This window comes from Bufo bufo, chromosome 4 (genome assembly GCF_905171765.1).
Source record: "Bufo bufo chromosome 4, aBufBuf1.1, whole genome shotgun sequence".
NCBI lineage: Eukaryota > Metazoa > Chordata > Amphibia > Anura > Bufonidae > Bufo > Bufo bufo.
In genome coordinates, this window is record NC_053392.1 from 497,301,526 (window position 1) to 497,320,934 (window position 19,409).

General features: G+C 48.3%; 1 protein-coding gene across 7 annotated transcripts in view; it reads right to left on the reverse strand.

Annotated features, from left to right (window-relative positions):
* The window catches only part of MAP4K3 (mitogen-activated protein kinase kinase kinase kinase 3), a 292,615-nt gene extending 276,153 nt beyond the window's left edge, over positions 1-16,462 (reverse strand). For all 7 annotated transcript variants that reach the window (XM_040429607.1, XM_040429605.1, XM_040429606.1 and 4 more), the window contains exon 1: positions 16,191-16,462. In XM_040429607.1, coding sequence (XP_040285541.1) covers positions 16,191-16,286 — 96 coding nt within the window. In that variant the 5' untranslated portion in view covers positions 16,287-16,462. The remainder of the gene's footprint in view (positions 1-16,190) is intronic.
* Between the last annotated feature and the right edge of the window lie 2,947 nt (positions 16,463-19,409).

Sequence of the window (19,409 nt, forward strand, 5' to 3'; positions counted from 1 at the left end):
CATACAGTGTAACGTCTCCTTGTGGCCCCCATACAGTATAACGTCTCCTTGTGGCCCCCATACAGTATAACGTCTCCTTGTGGCTGCCCCCATACAGTGTAACGTCTCCTTGTGGCTGCCCCCATACAGTGTAACGTCTCCTTGTGGCTGCCCCCATACAGTGTAACGTCTCCTTGTGGCCCCCATACAGTATAACGTCTCCTTGTGGCCCCCATACAGTATAACGTCTCCTTGTGGCTGCCCCCATACAGTGTAACGTCTCCTTGTGGCTGCCCCCATACAGTGTAACGTCTCCTTGTGGCTGACCCCATACAGTGTAATGTATCCTTGTGGCCCCAAGTGTTTTTTTCTTCTAAATGGGCATTTATCGCGATATATATCGTTATCGTGGAAATATTTTTGATATCGTCCAACCCTACCTGAGACAAAGCCACATCTGGTCTGGTCAAGGATTGGAAGTGGCCAGGAATGTGTCTCTAATTTTATACCGAGGAACACAGGCCGTTTTTCTTTTTTTCATTTATTTTAAAGATGCCATGAAAATTAATAAACCAAAAATGTATTGCAAACTCCATCCATGCTTATGAATATGTTGTCTCAGAGAAACATCAAACAGCAACACATGGATTGTTAGGAATCGTCCCCACGTAATGGATTTGTTTCCGATTTTCCGTCTGGATTTGCGTTTTAACTGCAATTTTAGATAGAAAATAGTCTGCAAAAAAAATCCACACCATTTTCCATATTGAATATTCATGATTTGATGTAGATTTGCCACTACAAATTTTCTTGAAAAACTGCGGTAAGTCTATTACGTGTGGTCATATCTTAATACAGGTCCATAATATGTTGCAATGTGCATGGCAACCTCTGGAAGGTGAAGGTTGCCTTGATCTCCTGTGTGAGCCTTGTCCTTCCCGCCAAATGAATAAATGTACCAAATTAATAATGTTATATTTATCACAAAAACTACATAAATAATGCACACAAGATTAGTATTTATAGGCCAGGAAATGGTACATCTGATGTCCCATAATGGATTATAAAGTAGAAGAATATTATAGGCAACTGTAAGAATAAGAGGACAACCAAATGAACATCTACAGAGTGATGTGACAACTTAGGGGCAGGCAGCAAAGTCTTACAGCGAGCTGAGATTCCCACCAAGCATGAGAAGTACGTCACAGGAGACACCGGGGAAGGCCGCAGCAGGCTGCTCCTCTGGCCTTTATCTCCTTCTCCAGCTGGTTCCTGGAAACAATGACCATCCTCCCATGAAGAATGGAGCAGTGACACATGGGATTCTGGCCTCCTCTACTTGTAATTAATGTAATTACCTGGTAACGGTTTACGACATTCTGCTTTGTAACAAAAATATTCTGCAATATTGGTGGATTTTCCTGCCATGTGTGAAGGCACCATCATACATCCCTACAGACTGGGCTTAGGCTACTTTCACACTTGTGTTGCTGGATTCCGGCAGGCAGTTCCGTCGCGGGAACTGCCTGCCAGATCCGGCAATCTGTATACAAATGGATCCGGATGCGGATCCGTCTCACAAATGCATTGCAATACCGGATCCGTCTCTCCGGTGTCATCCGGAAAAACGGATCCAGTGTTGTATTTTTACATTTTTAAAAGCACTGCGCATGCGGAATGGAGGCTGAACGGAGGCAAACTGATGCATTCTGAACGGATCCTTATCCATTCAGAATGCATTGGGGTTAAACTGATCCGTTTTGGGCCGCTTGTGAGAGCCCTGAAACGGATCTCACAAGCAGACCAGGAAACGCCAGTGTGAAAGTAGCCTAAGAAAAGATCTCACAGAAGATTACAATACATGGACTTATTATTATTATTATTGTTCCAGATGTTGCAGATTTATTGAAACTTTGGCCACATTTGTGGTCTGCGGCCGTGTTCTGATCACCCCAGGGTTTGGTCATTAAGATTTTCTTCTGGAGATAAAAATGATCCAGTCATCCTCTTCATGATATGCACAATATTTCCCATTGGCTTGCATTATGTTTATCAGTGTATTTTGCAATTTTTCTCCTAGTTATCAAACAGCCTGACAGTACTTTTATAAAAGGTGTGGATAAGCAGCAGCGACTTATATGTAACACCTTATTTATCCAGATGTTATTCATTATAAATATAGCTCATGTGTACGACAGGCCAGACCTGTCATACAGGCATCTTCTAGTCAACCTGCTGCGAAGACAGGACGCGCCCCGCACGGAGGCTGCAGTACAGCGACTCACATAGACGCCTTGTAAGACTAGGCTCCCAACTTATCCTATACAGGGGTTTTCTGGCCGTTATATAATGACGCCTCGACACCTGGCACCCCCGCCAATTAGCTGTTTGAAGAGGAGGCAGCGCTGCCCGTCATCTCAGAAGTTTCGGCAGTGCAGTGTACTGACATGTACTCGCTCCATTCGCTTGAATACAGCAAGCACTTGTAATTAAAACCTCTGATAGGTGGGGGTGCCGGGTGTTGGACCCCTGCCGATCAAATACTAATGACCTACCCAGATGATAGGTTATCAATATACATGGCCTGCACAAAGCCTTTAACTCCTGGAAAACGTGTTTTAACCCAATGGAATACTAATAATTAAGTATACGAGCAATATTAATCTATTAAAAACTTATTTTATCCACTTAGATGTGTTACATAAGCGTCAACTGGTGGCATCCACTATAGTTTCTTCTTTGCTGGAAATGTGGGTCCACCTTCTCCATCGGGCAGAAGCCTCCCTTCTCTCTAGGCCACCACTTGACCTGTGGGTCTTCAGTACATACCATATTGCTTTTTATTAGATGGGTCACTGGGGCTGTACATGTGGAGCGACTATTTTCTATGCAGGTTGGGGGGCAGGGTCCTAAAGAGCTAAACTGCTAAGCTCTTGAGCTGCTGCCTACCCACAGAAAATGAACAGAGCTGAGGTGCACCTCGAGATGCATTAGTGAATTCTATTAATGCAGAGAGGATTCTTGGGATAACCCACCTTAGCATCTTTATGTGGCTTGCATGTGTGCTGTACAGGTCCCTAAATGTTTTCATTGTATCTGCTGACCAGCCTACTTCACTGAGTCTTACCATGGAAACTGGAGATTCACTTTAATCTTAACATCCCTGAGGAGGGGGGACTGAAGCCAAAACCCTCTTTGCCATGCAAAGCATCTTCAAAGAGCTGGACGGTTTCTTTTAATTTCATTATGTGAAAAAAGGATCCCCAAAGTCATTAGGACCTCCAGTAATCTGCAGGGGACACACAAAGCATGGATATGCAGAGACGGTCTGAGTAGCCACGTTCTTTTCTGGCTAATTGACAGAGGTCCAAAAGATGTCCACTTAGCCTTTTATACCTTCTAAATGTTGGTCTCTTTCACAAAATTCTTAGTCCTCTTCCATACTCAGGTCCAGTTCAGCATCAGTGTTGAATTGGACCTGATGAAAGGATCGGTCCGCTCCAGAAACGTGTCGTCCAAATCAACTGGTTCTTGAGAATTTATCGACGGTGTGAACTCTTCGGCAGAGCGATTCCACTGCACCGGCTTACTTTACTCCCATCTTTGAGTGACAGGTAGTAATGTCGTTTGCCTGGCCCTGTGTTATGGCATGTGCGCCATTGCTTTGTACAGTACAGCCCTGTTGTTTGCCAGAGAAGTCATCTGTACTGTGCATGCGGCCGGGCCCAGTCACTGGAAGCTGGGGAGGGGGTGGAGCCCAGGAGGAAGAAGCTAAGCTTTCAGAGGAGCAATGGCGACGCCCTCATTGCACTGACCAGTTCATTTGCATATAAGAAGAAAAGAAGAACTTCTACAGAATGTAGGCAACAATCAGGAAGGGATTGAGAGCGTATTACTCAGGGACCAGTGTACATCTAACAATGCATTTAGATGGACTTGAAGGTATATAGGCAAACAGGTGCTCTTTAAGACCACATGGGGCAGATACGCAGAAGAATTGCAGCATATTACAGTAGCAGTAAAGTGAATGAGATTGGAAACAAACTGCTATGCAGTGCTATATAAATATACAGGAAGATGTAGGAAGCCCATACAGCCGTGGATCCAGGTATAAGGACCACTAGTCTGGCACCCACAGACATCACCAGCAAGGGGGGGGGATATCTTGCATCCACCTAGTCAAAGACTGCTTTGAAGTGAGGTTTTTCAGGAGGGGGTGTAAATAAGGCTACTTTTACATTAACGTTTTTTGCGGATCCGTCATGGATCTGCAAAAACGCTTCTGTTACCATAATACAACCGCATGCATCCGTCATGAACGGATCCAGTTGTATTATGTCTTCAATAGCCATGACGGATCCGTCATGAACACCATTAAAAGTCAATGGGGGACGGATCAGTTTTCTATTGTGTCAGAGAAAACGGATCGATCCCCATTGACTTATATTGTATGTCAGGACGGATCCGTTTTGCTCCGCACCACATCGCGGACAGAAAACACTTTACCAAACGGAACGGAATCCATTTTGGTGCATTCCGTTTTGTTCAGTTCAATGAATGGGGACAAAACTAAAGTGTTTTCTTCCGCTATTGAGATCCTATGACGGATCTCAATAGCAGAATAAAAAACGCTATCGTGAAAGTAGCCTAAGACAGTTTCTTATAGGATTTCTAGAATTGTTTCCATTGTTCCATTAAAGGAGTATGAGCTGCAAATAACTGGGCTTATACTTACCCCTCTGATGTCGTTCCGATGGTGCCAGGGTTCCCACTGCGCTCCACTTCCTGTCTCAACACAGCAGGAAATGATTGCTAATGTCACTCAGCCAATCGCTGGTTGAGGCGGGTCATCACTACAGCCAGTGATTGGCTGAGAGGCACTCACAGCCATTTCCTGCCGTGTCAGGACAGGATCAGGAGCATAGTGAGAACCCCAGCACTGCTGGAACGACAGAAGAGGGGAAGGAGGCCAAGCTTTTTTATTCTGATGGAATATCACTTTACGAGGCATCAAAAGATTGGGGTCCAAACTTTTTTTATTTTATTTTTTATTTTACTTTAAAGAAGTAGCTACAACAGACCGCTATTTAGAAACCCTGCTCCTAAAGATCAGTAAATAAGACAGGCATGAGTGTAGGACTTGGCAGCTGCATGCCTATGTGCCAGCATCGATTTCAACAACAGCGCTCATGTTTCTAGTCCCATGTCAGGGCACCGTGTGTACACGGCTCACATGTCACCCCCTTACTCCACATCAACGTCTATTACTACAAAGACCTTTCTTCCACCTTTGCTGGAGCTACGTTTTTACAGCACTTCCCTAAACACAGTAAAAATCTGTTGACCCGTCATCCGAAAACAGTTCTATGATGACCAGACAGGAATTTGTCAGATAGAGACTTCAGGTCGCACAGGTCTAGGCTCCGTGATGAGCAGCTAAGGACACAAGGACAGAGTGGTCCGGGTGCCAGATTATCTGAATTTTATGGCACTATCCCCTTTTAACTTATGACATTCGGGAGCCAAATCAGGCACATGGAAATGTAATCTTCCAGAATGCCACTGCCCATCACATTGCGTGAGTGGAGAGAAGGAGAGCCATCATAGTGACCTGCTGATCATTACCTCAAGCGTTGCTTATCAGTCATATAAGCCAACGAACCAAAGTATGGTGACAACATGTGCACCCAGTCTGGACATGGATGTTGCAGTACCGGTAATTCTTCTATTACTTCTATAATTGGCGCACACATTATATGAGTACCCTCCTCTTGTAGGCACTGCCTATGCTCACATGGCCTCAGCACAAGTCATATCATAACCGTGACTGAAATGATGACTCCTATCTGGAACAATCAATCACAGCCAAGAACGTTCTATGCCTCAAGAGCTGCAGTTCCAGGAGATGCTATTCCTACAGCTTTGGACCTCCAAGCTTTTATATACGCTATATGAAAATGCTTATTCTACTCGCATAGCAATTATGCTCTTAAAGGGGTTTTCCAGCACAATAAATTTGTGGCAATGGGCATAGAGGGGCTTAGAAAAATAAAAGAACGGATACTCACCCTCACCGATCCCCTAGATCTACCATTCAGAAGCTGTGCCAGTCCCTTCTGCTGTCCACTTCCTGTCCGATCTTGGATGCAAGAAATGCCCAATAAGGCCGGCTCAGCCACTCACTGGCCCTAGCGGTGATCTGCCTCAGTCTGAGCAGGCCTCATCTGAAATGCCAAGCCAGGAAAGGAAGTGGAGAGCAGAGGTGACTGCGGCAGCAGCTGGGGATCGGTGAGGGAGAATATTTATTCTTTTATGCTTTTTTACCACCAATTTTTTTTGTGCCTGGAAACCCATTTACAGGGGTTGTCTGAGATTTTGATATTGATGGCCTATTGTTAGGATAGGTCATAAATATCAGATCGTGGGGGTCTCACTCCCGGCACTCCTGCGGATCAGCTGTTTGAAGAGTCAGTGGTGCTCCAATAAGCGCTGGGGACTCTTCCTAGGCCAATGACATTACATTCATCAGTCACATGGCCTATGTCCAGCTCAGTCCCATTCAAGTGAATAGGACTGAACTGCAATGCCAGGCACAGCCACTATCCAATGGACGGCAATGTGCTTGCTAAACTGTGAGAAGGCCTTCTCAAACTGTAATTGGTGGGGGTGTTGCGACTCCCAAAGATCTGATATTGATGACGTATCTTAAAAACAACCCAAAAACCCCTTTTACCATCTAACTGTTTTGCCCAAGTCCAGCTCGGGCAGTGGGAAAAGTAGCTAACTGGAGAGAGGAGGGCTGATTTAGATACTGCTAATGGTAGCAGCTAGAAACATGCAACTGCAGCTAAAGCCAAGTAACAGAGGAGAAATCACGGTTAGAAAATCGAGTCGGGAATTTTACTTTCACTTTCAGCTGCATTCACAGCATCCCGATTTCTATCAGTGATATCTTCCCCTGTACTGTACATATTGCTGTCATTCTGGTATTGACTGAAAGCCTGGAATGTCAGTTTTCAAACAAGAACATGTTTTTAGCTGCTGCTACCATTCAGGAGATATCCGCATTTAAAGCAGCCCTCCCCCCTCCAGTTAGCTACTTTTCCCACTGCTGGAGCAAAACAGTTAGGTGGTTGTTACTTTCTGGGTAGCACATTAATACCACTTATAGACAACTTACCTATGCAACATTAGTTATCAGTCATTTGATTTAGTGCCTCTACTCAAGTCTTATTCTCAAGTATAGTAGCTCTTATAGTATGTCCACACGGGTCAAATTTGCTGGGGAAAAAAACGGTATACTCTTGGTGCTCCACTGGTGGTTTCCATGCTCCTCTGCATTTCCTAACCTCTAGTGATGATGTCTCAACCCACGTGACCCCTACATCCATAGTTTATTGGGACATCGCTGAAGGCAAGGAGACGAAAAACATTGCAGAAGCATGGAAACTTCAGGACGAGAACATTGATGAACTGGATTGGATTTGTTCAAATCTGATCAATAAGGCTGGTACTATAATAAGCTGTGGATATCAATGTACTTGTAGACGTAGCCTTAGGTTATTTTCACACGGCAAAATTTTTAAGCTGAAAAAAAAAGACCTGATTTCAAGAGAAATTAAATAAAAAATTTTGGTGCATTCATTACAGCCGGATACAGTGCGTAGAGATGAATGGAGTGGAAGCACGCATGCTTGACCAGTCCCTCCGTTCATTTGGAGAGGTTCCTGCAGGGTACGTAGCCTCATGCTCATGGCCGGTGATGATCCCAGCCGTAGGTCCTCATTAATCTAACAGTTACCATAATACCCCTTTGATTGTGCCCAGAGGTCGCAATAACGCCTGTACAAGCGTCATAGACGCCTGTTCAGGCCATTTTACTTCCTGGAAAAAGTCTAAGGTGTACCAATACGCCTTAGACTTTTCCCTGCCATTCATCAGCGCAGTGAGCGCAGCGATGTTGCTGCTGCCTGAAACAACCAATAACAAGGCTCCTTACAGTAAGGAGCTTTGTTATTGGTCAGTTTGAGCGGGCTGCCGGGGCTTATGGCACACCGCTCTCAAGTGAGGAAGGAGGCGCACGATCCTCACTGGCGGGGTAAGTGGCCTTGCTGTGAAATTTAGTGGGGGGTCCAGGATCTGAGCGCCTTGTTTTTCTCTATAATGATGAGTCTGAAGCGCTCAGTCGAGGGCTGTCTCTCCTCCATGCTGAGTGCGGTACTGAAGACGGCCTCAATAGAAGGTCTAGGGGACTGTCTTCACTACCGCCCTCAGCAGTGAGGAAAAGTGTCTGAGCGCTTCAGACGCCTGCTTATAGAAGTCAGCGAGGGTCCCAGCGCTGGACACGCCAACAGGAGACCTCCATACAACCTCCATAACGGACAGACCCAGAGTGGATAAAAATCAATGTTTGTTTGTTTTTTTATCTAAAATGCTTTTTGAGGAAAATATATTACCATCCATGCTAGATCACATGCCTCTTCTTCACAGCAAAAATGTTATAACATGAACAGAGTTGAGAAAAATACCTTAAAGGGCTTCTGTCACCCCACAAAACTCTTTTTTTTTTTTTTTGGATAGTTACATTCCTTATAGCGCGATATAGGAGAATATAATCTTATCACTTACTTTCATGCGGCCGTTTCTTTAGAAAACGAAGTTTTATAATATGTAAATCCGGTCTCTACCAGCAAGTAGGGCGTCTACTTGCTGGTAGCCGCAGCAGAAAACCGCCCCCTCGCCGTGTTGATTGACAGGGCCAGCCGTGATCTCCTCCTCCGGCCGGCCCTGTCAGTATTTAAAAAAATCGCGCGCCTCTGTTCATTCGGCGCAGGCGCTCTGAGATGAGGAGGCTCGTCTCCTCAGAACTCCCTCAGTGCGCCTGCGCCGATGACATCACCGAAAGAGAAGACGTCATCGGCGCAGGCGCACTGAGGGAGTTCTGAGGAGACGAGCCTCCTCATCTCAGAGCGCCTGCGCCGAATGAACAGAGGCGCGCGATTTTTTAAATACTGACAGGGCCGGCCGGAGGAGGAGATCACGGCTGGCCCTGTCAATCAACACGGCGAGGGGGCGGTTTTCTGCTGCGGCTACCAGCAAGTAGACGCCCTACTTGCTGGTAGAGACCGGATTTACATATTATAAAACTTCGTTTTCTAAAGAAACGGCCGCATGAAAGTAAGTGATAAGATTATATTCTCCTATATCGCGCTATAAGGAATGTAACTATCCAAAAAAAAAAAAATGAGTTTTGTGGGGTGACAGAAGCCCTTTAATCCTAACTTCTACAAACCTATGAATACAGAATCAACCTCAAACTAATATGAAAAGTTGTTTAAATCTTCATCTACTTGCATATTATAAGTTATACCAGCAAGAATTAGTCTTTATGTAGAAAACTATGATTTAAATCAAGCCTTACTGACTAGTGATTTAAATCAAATCCACCCTGGACAGACCTGTCACCTGTAGACCTCTATGTCACCTGTCAGCTTTCCTAGGAATCCATCAAGGATAATTCATTGCAGCATGTTCCATCAGACGCTGAACTTGAGATATTGTTTGCTATAAGGATTCCTTCTGTAATGCGGCGGCACATGGTGCTACAAGGACTGCATGTGGCCATTTACAGCCTCCAGGACATACAGTCACTCTGCCAAGCGCATGATGTCTTCGCTGTAAAACTGTATAATCCAATAACCACAGCGGTGGTGGCAATTTTGTGGCATTATCTGGTGGCATGAGATCTGGCAACTGGGTCATGGAAGACAAACTCCCCTTTATAGCAGGATCAAGCATAACACAAAATGACAGCCTCTAGATCATGGATCAGCAACCTCCGGACCTCCAGCTGTGCTGAAACTACAACTCCCAGTATCCTCCTTTCACTTCTTTGGGAGTTACAAGAACAGCTGAGCAAGTGTGCATGCTGGGTGTTGTAGTTTCACAGCAGCAGGAGGTTGTTAGACCCTAGATCAGTGGTTATCACTGTGTGATGATGTCATCCAGATCCACAACATGTGACTGTGGCGGTGCAAGGTATTTGCCCGGGGCTTGTGCCCTTGACACCAGCATTCACCACCATCCATTGTGCCTGTGTCCTGCTCTGCCAGTGCCTCAGGTCTCTTCAGAGGCTACCAGCACCGACATACCCACCTGAGAGCTCATCTAAAAGGACATAACTTTGGTGGGCAGCAATGGCCACGTGATGGATGGCAAACCCCAGTGACCAGCGGCACAGAAACAGCAGCAAAAATTTAAGGGATTGTCCCAAGATCAACACTATTTACCTATCCATACTTGACCCAGAGAACACTAGAACATGGTAACCAAGGTGGGACCCCCAGCGATCATGTACTTGAAGGGGACATGTCTGTTTTAGTAACGACTTGCATTTCCCATGAAATAACAATTCTGGGAATCAATTCTTGTGACTCTATATTGTACCATTCCTCTATTATTCCTACTAGAACTTATGAACCAATTGCTAGTAGTCTGCAATAAAGGTCCAGCTGGGTGTTACCAGTTGACAGCACTGATTGAATAATGTCAGGCTGTGCAGGGACACCCCCATCTGGACCTTCACTGCAAACTACCAGCAAGTCATTCATAACTAATAACAGGAATAACAGAGGAATGGTTATGGTCAACATAAGGTCATAAGAATAGATGCTCCAGGATTGTTATTACATGGCGGGGGGGGGGGGGGGGGGGGGGTGCAAGTAGTTACCAAAACAGACAAATCAGGAGAGGTGAGGGGTCCTCTTTAACGACAGGTAACAAATATCGGTCTTAGGACAAACCTTTAAACCTCATAAAATCACTGCAACAGTGACCTCAGTGGTAGCGACCCCCTCAGAGCAACAGTGACCTCAGTGGTGCCGACCCCCTCAGAGCAACAGTGACCTCAGTGGTGCCGACCCCCTCAGAGCAACAGTGACCTCAGTGGTGCCGACCCCCTCAGAGCAACAGTGACCTCAGTGGTACCGACCCCCTCAGAGCAACAGTGACCTCAGTGGTACCGACCCCCTCAGAGCAACAGTGACCTCAGTGGTACCGACCCCCTCAGAGCAACAGTGACCTCAGTGGTGCCGACCCCCTCAGAGCAACAGTGACCTCAGTGGTACCGACCCCCTCAGAGCAACAGTGACCTCAGTGGTACCGACCCCCTCAGAGCAACAGTGACCTCAGTGGTACCGACCCCCTCAGAGCAACAGTGACCTCAGTGGTACCGACCCCCTCAGAGCACCAGTGACCTCAGTGGTACCGACCCCCTCAGAGCAACAGTGACCTCAGTGGTACCGACCCCCTCAGAGCAACAGTGACCTCAGTGGTACCGACCCCTTCAGAGCAACAGTGACCTCAGTGGTACCGACCCCCTCAGAGCAACAGTGACCTCAGTGGTACCGACCCCTTCAGAGCAACAGTGACCTCAGTGGTAACGACCCCTTTAGAGCAACAGTGACCTCAGTGGTGCCGACCTCCTCTGAGCAACAGTGACCTCAGTGGTGCCGACCCCCTCAGCGCAACAGTGACCTCAGTGGTGCCGACCCCCTCAGCGCAACAGTGACCTCAGTGGTGCCGACCCCCTCAGCGCAACAGTGACCTCAGTGGTGCCGACCCCCTCAGCGCAACAGTGACCTCAGTGGTACCGACCCCCTCAGAGCAACAGTGACCTCAGTGGTGCCGACTCCCTGAGAGCAACAGTGACCTCAGTGGTGCCGACCCCCTCAGAGCAACAGTGACCTCAGTGGTGCCGACCCCCTTAGAGCAACAGTGACCTCAGTGGTGCCGACCCTCCAGAGCAACAGTGACCTCAGTGGTACCGACCCCTTCAGAGCAACAGTGACCTCAGTGGTACCGACCCCCTCAGAGCAACAGTGACCTCAGTGGTACTGACCCCTTCAGAGCAAAAGTGACCTCAGCTAAATTTAAAATTGTCTAAATTTGCTATTTATGCATGGAAGACAGTTCTAGATACTAGTAATGGTTTCCCTGCATAAATACCAACCCCCTAATGTTATGTAGGCCTTCGTATTAACTATTTGAATTACTGTAACTTTCGGACTACTCATCGGCTAAAAATACTCCTCAAAAATGGTAAGAGGAGTATTTTTACTCTTCCAGAAAAAATGTAGCGCGACCTCTGATTGTGCCCATACTCCATCAATACCTGATGGCCAAGCACTTGTTCTGCAGACAGCTACCTCTCAGGCGTGTAGGCTCTGTTCGGCCGAGTGCATATGAGTTGTCAACGAGGAGAAAGGAGAAAGCTGCTACTAGACACCTATGGGGGCAGCTTGTCTCCCTGGAGAACAAGAATCTGGCTCCCCACACACATTACATGGCAGGTTTGGCCAATAAAAATCTAACGTGTACGGGCTGTAAGAAGGTACAATCGTGGTTGATAGGTACGTGTCACTGAGGTTCCTTGCCTCGGCGGAGTAAAAGCCGGTTTTTATGTGTCAGCAGCAGTTGCTGTTTGACACCTTAATACTTAGGGTACTTTCACACTAGCGTTTTTCTTTTCCAGCATAGAGTTCCGTCACAGGGGCTCAATACCGGAAAAGAACTGATCAGGCATATCCCCATGCATTCTGAATGGAGAGCAATCCGTTCAGGAGGCATCAGGATGTCTTCCGTTCAGTCATTTTGACTGATTAGGCAAAAGAGAAAACCGCAGCATGGTACGGTTTTATCTCCGGCGAAAAAAACTGAAGACGTGCCTGAATGCCGGATCAGGCATTTTTTTCCATAGGAATGTATTAGTGCTGGATCCGGCATTCAAAATACTGGAATGCCGGATCCGTCTGCGCAGACCGTAAAAAAGGTAAAAAAAATAAATGCCGGATCCGTTTTGCCAGATGACACCGGAATGATCCGGCATTTCAATGCATTTTTCTGACTGATCAGTCTTACAAATGCCATTAGTTGGCATACGTTTTGCCGGATCCGGCAGGCAGTTCCGGCGACGGAACTGCTTGCCGGATCACTCTGCCGCAACTGTGAAAGTAGCCTTAGTAATGGCTGTATAGCTGATACGAGACGGCTCTTACTGGGAGCAGTCAAAGTGCTGGGTGGGTGACTACTCTCCATGTTCCAGGCTGGGTTTTGCCAGGCTTAAAAACCAGCCAGCACTGCCAGGTGAGGAGGATTACCTCAGTCTGACAGTGGAGCTCAGGAAGTGTGTGTGCTGGAGGGCTGAGACACGTCTGTAAGGGAAACGGGCCCCCTAAAAGCCTGCTATGGACTGCTGGAGGCAGAACTGCCAACAAGGTGATTTTTGCTATGTGGACTTTCCAGTGTGTGTGAACTAACACCAAGACTGCAAAGTGACATTTTGTTTTTGCTTTATGTGTGAATAAACACGGAAATTTGATTTAAAGAGGTTGTCCGGGTTCAGAGCTGAACCCGGACATACCCTTATTTTCACCCCGGCAGCATCCCTGAGGCTAGCATCGGAGTATCTCATGTCCGATGCGCTCCCTTGCCCTGCGCTAGATCGCGCAGGGTACGGGCTCTTTTGTTTATCATAACACACTGCCGGGCGGAAACTTCCATCCGGCAGTGTGTTCGGTGACATCACCGGCTCTGATGGGCGGGCTTTAGCGCTGCCGTAGCCGTTTTACTGGCTAAGGCAGCGCTAAAGCCCACCCATCAGTGCCGGTGACGTCCCCGGGCTTCCTGGCAGCCCTATGGAGAGCCTGGTACGTCACCGGAACTCCTAAAAATTTAGCGCAGGGCAAAGGAGAGCATCGGAGCACGAACTGCTCTGATGCTCAAGTCAGGGGGGCTGCCTGGGTGAAAATGGAGGCATGTCCGGGTTCAGCTCTGAACCCAGACAAGCCCTTTAAGAAATGGTAATTTGCCTCTGTACTGCGTCCGCACACCCTGTCTACCAGAGCGAATCCCCACAGGGCCTTTAAACCCTTTTTCTAATCACATACAACCTGAGTCAGAGACCACCTAGCAGGCACAGATGGGCTTCACTGCCAAAAATATTATAGGTAACACGGTCACAGGTAGTCCAATTTTCAGGTGGCCTTAACCACTGCAGCCTCTAAGCAGGTTCTCTAATGACAGATCCCTGGACCAGGTCCGAACCCAAGAAGGGTTTCTGTTTACAGCATACTCTTTAGGAAAAGTAATCCTTTATGGGCAAGCACTTTTCAAGGCCAGAGTTTTACATCACCTTTATTAAAGAGGTTGTCCGACTCACCTTACCAAATCCCACTCCTGGTAACATGCTTTCCGGTCCCTGCTGGTCCCTCTTGACACACAGGAACCACGATTCAGGCAATCACTGGCCCCAGCCACTGCTTGGCTGAGAAGTCGTGTTCTGCGTGTCGAGAGGGACCACAAGAAAAAACTGGTGGTGGACCCAGACACATCAGAAAGCTGGGGATTGGTAAGCAGAGTATGAATTTTGTTATTTTACATGGTTTTAAGCCTTCTTGATACAAATTGAATCCACCAGACAACCCCCTTAGGCCTCATGCACACGACTGTAGTTCTGGTCCACGTCCGAGCCGCAGTTTTGTTGTGCAACTATACTAGGGATCCCAAAGGAGTTGGGCACACGATATCAGAGATTCCATAAAAAATAAAAACACTGGCTTAAAGGGATTGTCTAACTTTTATTAAAACAATTCTGACAGCTGCATAAGAGCTAAAATCTGCTACAGCCTTGTCCCATGCTGGGCTCTGTTGACACTGCGGTGGCTGCAGCAAGGACTTCACCACCGCTGCGTTGTAAACAGAGATGGACAGGAGGCCAAAGGGACTTCAGGTAACGGTCCAGTTGGGACAAGCCCTTATGACGGTGGGTCGTTCGCAGGCAGTTCTGCAGCTCGGAGCCCCCTTCAGTTAGCTGCAGCTCTCACTTTTTGGGATGATAAGCATACCCTAATAACGGCAGAAAACTCCTTTAGAGGGGTTGTGGCACTACATTTACCCCCCTATCCACAGTATATGATCGCTGGGCATCTGACCACTGGGAGCTCCAGAGATCACGAGAGCGGGGGGTCCACAAGTGCCAATGAACTGCCCCATGAGAACGGAGGGGTGGTGCATGTGTGTCCACAGTCCCATAGAAGTGAATGGAGTGGTGGACTCGCCTTCGCACCCCCGCTGAAGTGAATGGGGTGGGTGGCTCGCCTGGGCACCACTGCTGCATTCTCATGGGGCCGTTCGCTGGCACCTGCAGACCCATGTTCTTGTGATCACTCAGAGTCCCAGCATTTGGACCCCCAGTAATCATACACTTATGCCCTGTCCTGCAGATTGCTTGCGGACCTCCATTCTCATGGTGGCTGGTGCTAACAGAGGTCAGACGACTATGAAACACATAGGGGTAAATGTCATGTGTGGCACGGCAATGATTTATGTACAGTATAAGCATTCCCCAAACTGTGCATGAATGTGAGAGGAGTAGTATCCGTACCCAGATAGCGGTCGTGGGGCCGCAACATAAAAATAAATAAAATAAAATGCATTTTTGCTGTAGTTGGCACCACACAGAAGACTGGCACACCGGCCAAAGAGACTCATCATAAACATCACAAGTATTTCTGGAATTGGAGCACATGATGCATCGTACAGACAGCAGGATTACATAATATCAGGCAGGACTACTACCCTCATCCTGTCCATACTGTAACCCATACGCAGTACCTGGAACGTGCAGATGGCACCGGGCCTCCACCTCGTCATCACAAGCACTAGGCCTTCTGACAAGGAGAGGGCCTCCATTATTAATCCTAGCACAATCAATCACATCAATCAGGTTGCTATGGGCGACAGGTACTAAACGAACACTGTATGCCAGATACCGCCATACTGCGCTGAGGTTGGCAACTTTCTGGTGATGCGATGCCCCCACGTATATCATACGCCATAGAAATCAACAGCAGCGGGTAATGACCCTCTAAATGTCAAATGATGGAGTCAATACCACCTCCAGATGTCAGGGTAAACATGACCGACATGTTGATTTGTGCCAACTGGCAATCTACATGCCAGCCCCCCACACATGGCAGCAGTCCTCCAGCTTTTACCTAGGAGGAGGAAAGGAAAGTTGTGCAACTCCAAGTCTCAGTCTCCTATACAGGGTGCCCGCCACTCACCACCCGCAGCCCTGGCACAGCCATACCCCTTTCAGACTGTCACATGCCTGGCACCACGTCATGCCCCTTCCCCAGGGCTCTGTTTACCTTGTATACATCCCCATACGTGCCACTGCCAATCCTCTGGATGAGCTCGAAATCCTCCTGCGGATTCCTCCGGGACAGGTCGCAGCCTGTGCTCATGGTGGCCGCCCGGGGGGTCCCCGGACCCCGCTCACTCTCACGGGCTGGGTCAGGGCAGCTGGGCCTCCGTTCACAGCTCGCACAGCAGTCGGACTCGGCCTCGGAGCCTCTCACAGCACAAGACGTACAGCAGAATTCAAGCCCCGTAGATCCCACAACATGGCTCCCGAGCCGGGCCTGTGCGCAGGCGCAGTGCGGGGGCAGAGGCCTGTGCCAGGGGTGGGGGGAGAGGAGGAGGTAGAGGAGGGCACCGGGCCGAGAGTGGGAGCTCAGGACCAGAGAGACCCGGGGGGCGGATTCACACCTATCCCTTTAGTAAATATCGTAGACATATTTACATTTCATTTTACAGTAACCGGTTGGCTATGTTCTTTAGAATAATTCTCTGTTTTTATTTCTGTAGCACCAATATCAATAGCTATAACATTACCCTCAGAACCTTTTCTGCAGCCTCCCCCCCAACCCCCCCTGTGTGGTTAGACCAGAGGTGATCATATTTACTTGACCCCCCCTCAGTTCCATCGCTCCCACCCAGGTGCCTCAGTTCTGGGGTCTTCCCGCATCAATGCGCGGTTCATTTTCCACCGCAGTGATTGGAAAACTGGTTTAGTCGCCCGTAGCGACCAGATCCCACCTTTCATTTTTCACAGCTTCTTTGGTTGCTATGGGCAACTAAGCCAGTTTTACACCAGCTTTGATAAATCTCCCCCAATGACAGGCCGCAGTGGTGACATGTCATCCTAGGGTTGGACGATATCAAAAATATTCAGACGATAACGATATTAAAAAATTTATCGCGATAACGATATATATCGCGATAAATACCCGTTTAAAAGAAAAAAAACACAAGGAGACGTTATACTGTATGGGGGGGCCACAAGGAGACGTTACACTGTATGGGGGGCCACAAGGAGGCGTTACACTGTATGGGGCGGCCACAACGAGGCGTTACACTGTATGGGGCGGCCACAACGAGGCGTTGCACTGTATGGGTGGGCCACAAGGAGGCGTTACACTGTATGGGGGGGCCACAAGGAGGCGTTACACTGTATGGGGGGGCCACAAGGAGGCGTTACACTGTATGGGGGGGCAGCCACAAGGAGGCGTTACACTGTATGGGGGGGCCACAAGGAGGCGTTACACTGTATGGGGGGGCCACAAGGAGGCATTACACTGTATGGGGGGGCCACAAGGAGGCGTTACACTGTATGGGGGGGCCACAAGGAGGCGTTACACTGTATGGGGGGCCACAAGGAGGCGTTACACTGTATGGGGGGGCCACAAGGAGGCGTTACACTGTATGGGGGGCCACAAGGAGGCGTTACACTGTATGGGGGGGCCACAAGGAGGCGTTACACTGTATGGGGGGGCCACAAGGAGGCGTTACACTGTATGGGGGGCCACAAGGAGGCGTTACACTGTATGGGGGGGCCACAAGAAGGCGTTACACTGTATGGGGGGCCACAAGGAGGCGTTACACTGTATGGGGGGCCACAAGGAGGCGTTACACTGTATGGGGGGCCACAAGGAGGCGTTATAATAAGGTCTTGTGGCCACAGGCCACCATACATGCAGTAATACTTTGCGATATACCTTTCCCACGGCTGCCTCGCTTGTGTGCTCTGATTCTGACATCAGATGCCGGTGGGCAGAGATTTGAATATGGGAGCAAGGAGGAGGGGGAGCCGGGGCGGCCGCTGCGGGAAGTAGTAAGTTTATAATTTCGTCACCAGAGCACACACTAGTGAGGCAGCCGCAGGAAAAGTCTCTCCAGAGACACACAGTACTCACACAGGGGATCGATTCGCCACATATACAATAGAGCCGGCACTGGTGGGTGACGACGGTGATGATGTCAGATGGTGGGTGGAGACTTGACTAAGGGAGGCGGAGCAAGAAGGAGCCAGGCCAGGAGCTAGAGGAAGTAATGTTACACAGCGGCAGCGCTATGCAAGGTGCAGGGGCGGGCGGGCGCACGTTTAGAAGCGGTCAGCGCACAATGTGAGCTGACCGCTTTGATGACGTCACAAAATACCGCGGTATTTTGGAAACAGCGATATCGCCATATCGCCGTTTTTTTAATACCGCGGTATATAGTAATACCGGTATATCGCCCAACCCTATGTCATCCATGCGTCATTTCACTGGGTCACGTAATGCATGGATGATGCGTCACCCCTGCTGCATGCGTCATCAAACTGGAAGCCCGAGACCTGCGGTGCCCAAACCGGAGCAATGGAGTCAGAACACAGCAGTGGGGATCAGGTAAGTCCAGTCTGCAGAAAAAGGGGTCACCAACCCTTTTAATTTTCGTTTTAGCTTTTTTTTCTACTCACTTTCCAAGACCCGTAACTTTTTTACTTTTCACGCAGCCCTATGAGGGCTTATTTTTTGCGGGACAAGTTGTATTTTTTGATGGCACCATATAATTCACTATACTTGTATTGAAAAATAGGAAAAAAATGACTCGACGAGCTTATTCTGTTGGTCTATATCAGGGGTGGCCAACCTTACAGACACAAAGAGCCAGAAAAAAAACATATGACTACCAGGAGCCACAAGCTATACATTTACACACAAGTCACCGTATTTTTTGCCCTATAAGATGCACCTAGGTTTTAGCTGAGAAAAATAAGAAAAAAAATAATATTTTTCATCAGACCCCCAATGCTCATCTTACCTAAGATAAGATCCCCAATCCTCATCAGAACTCCAAATCAGACCCCCAATGCTCAGATCAGACAACACAAATCAGACTCCCAGTGTCAGACCCCTATGCTCAGATCAGACCCCCCCCCCCCGTGCTCAGATCAGACCCCCCGTGCTCAGATCAGTCCCCCCATGCACATTTCTGACCCCCCATACTCAGTTTAGACCACCCATGATCAGACCAGACTCCCATGCTCAGATCAGACCCCCCCCATACTCAGTTTAGACCACCCATGATCAGACCAGACTCCCATGCTCAGATCAGACCCCCAATGGTCAGACCAGACCCCCATTCTCAGATCAGATCCTCCATGCTGAGATCAGGACCCCCCATGCTCAGATCAGACCCCCATGCTCAGTACTATAATTCAAAGAAATCGCCTACCTCTCCTGATCGGGCACCGGGCTCCTGAT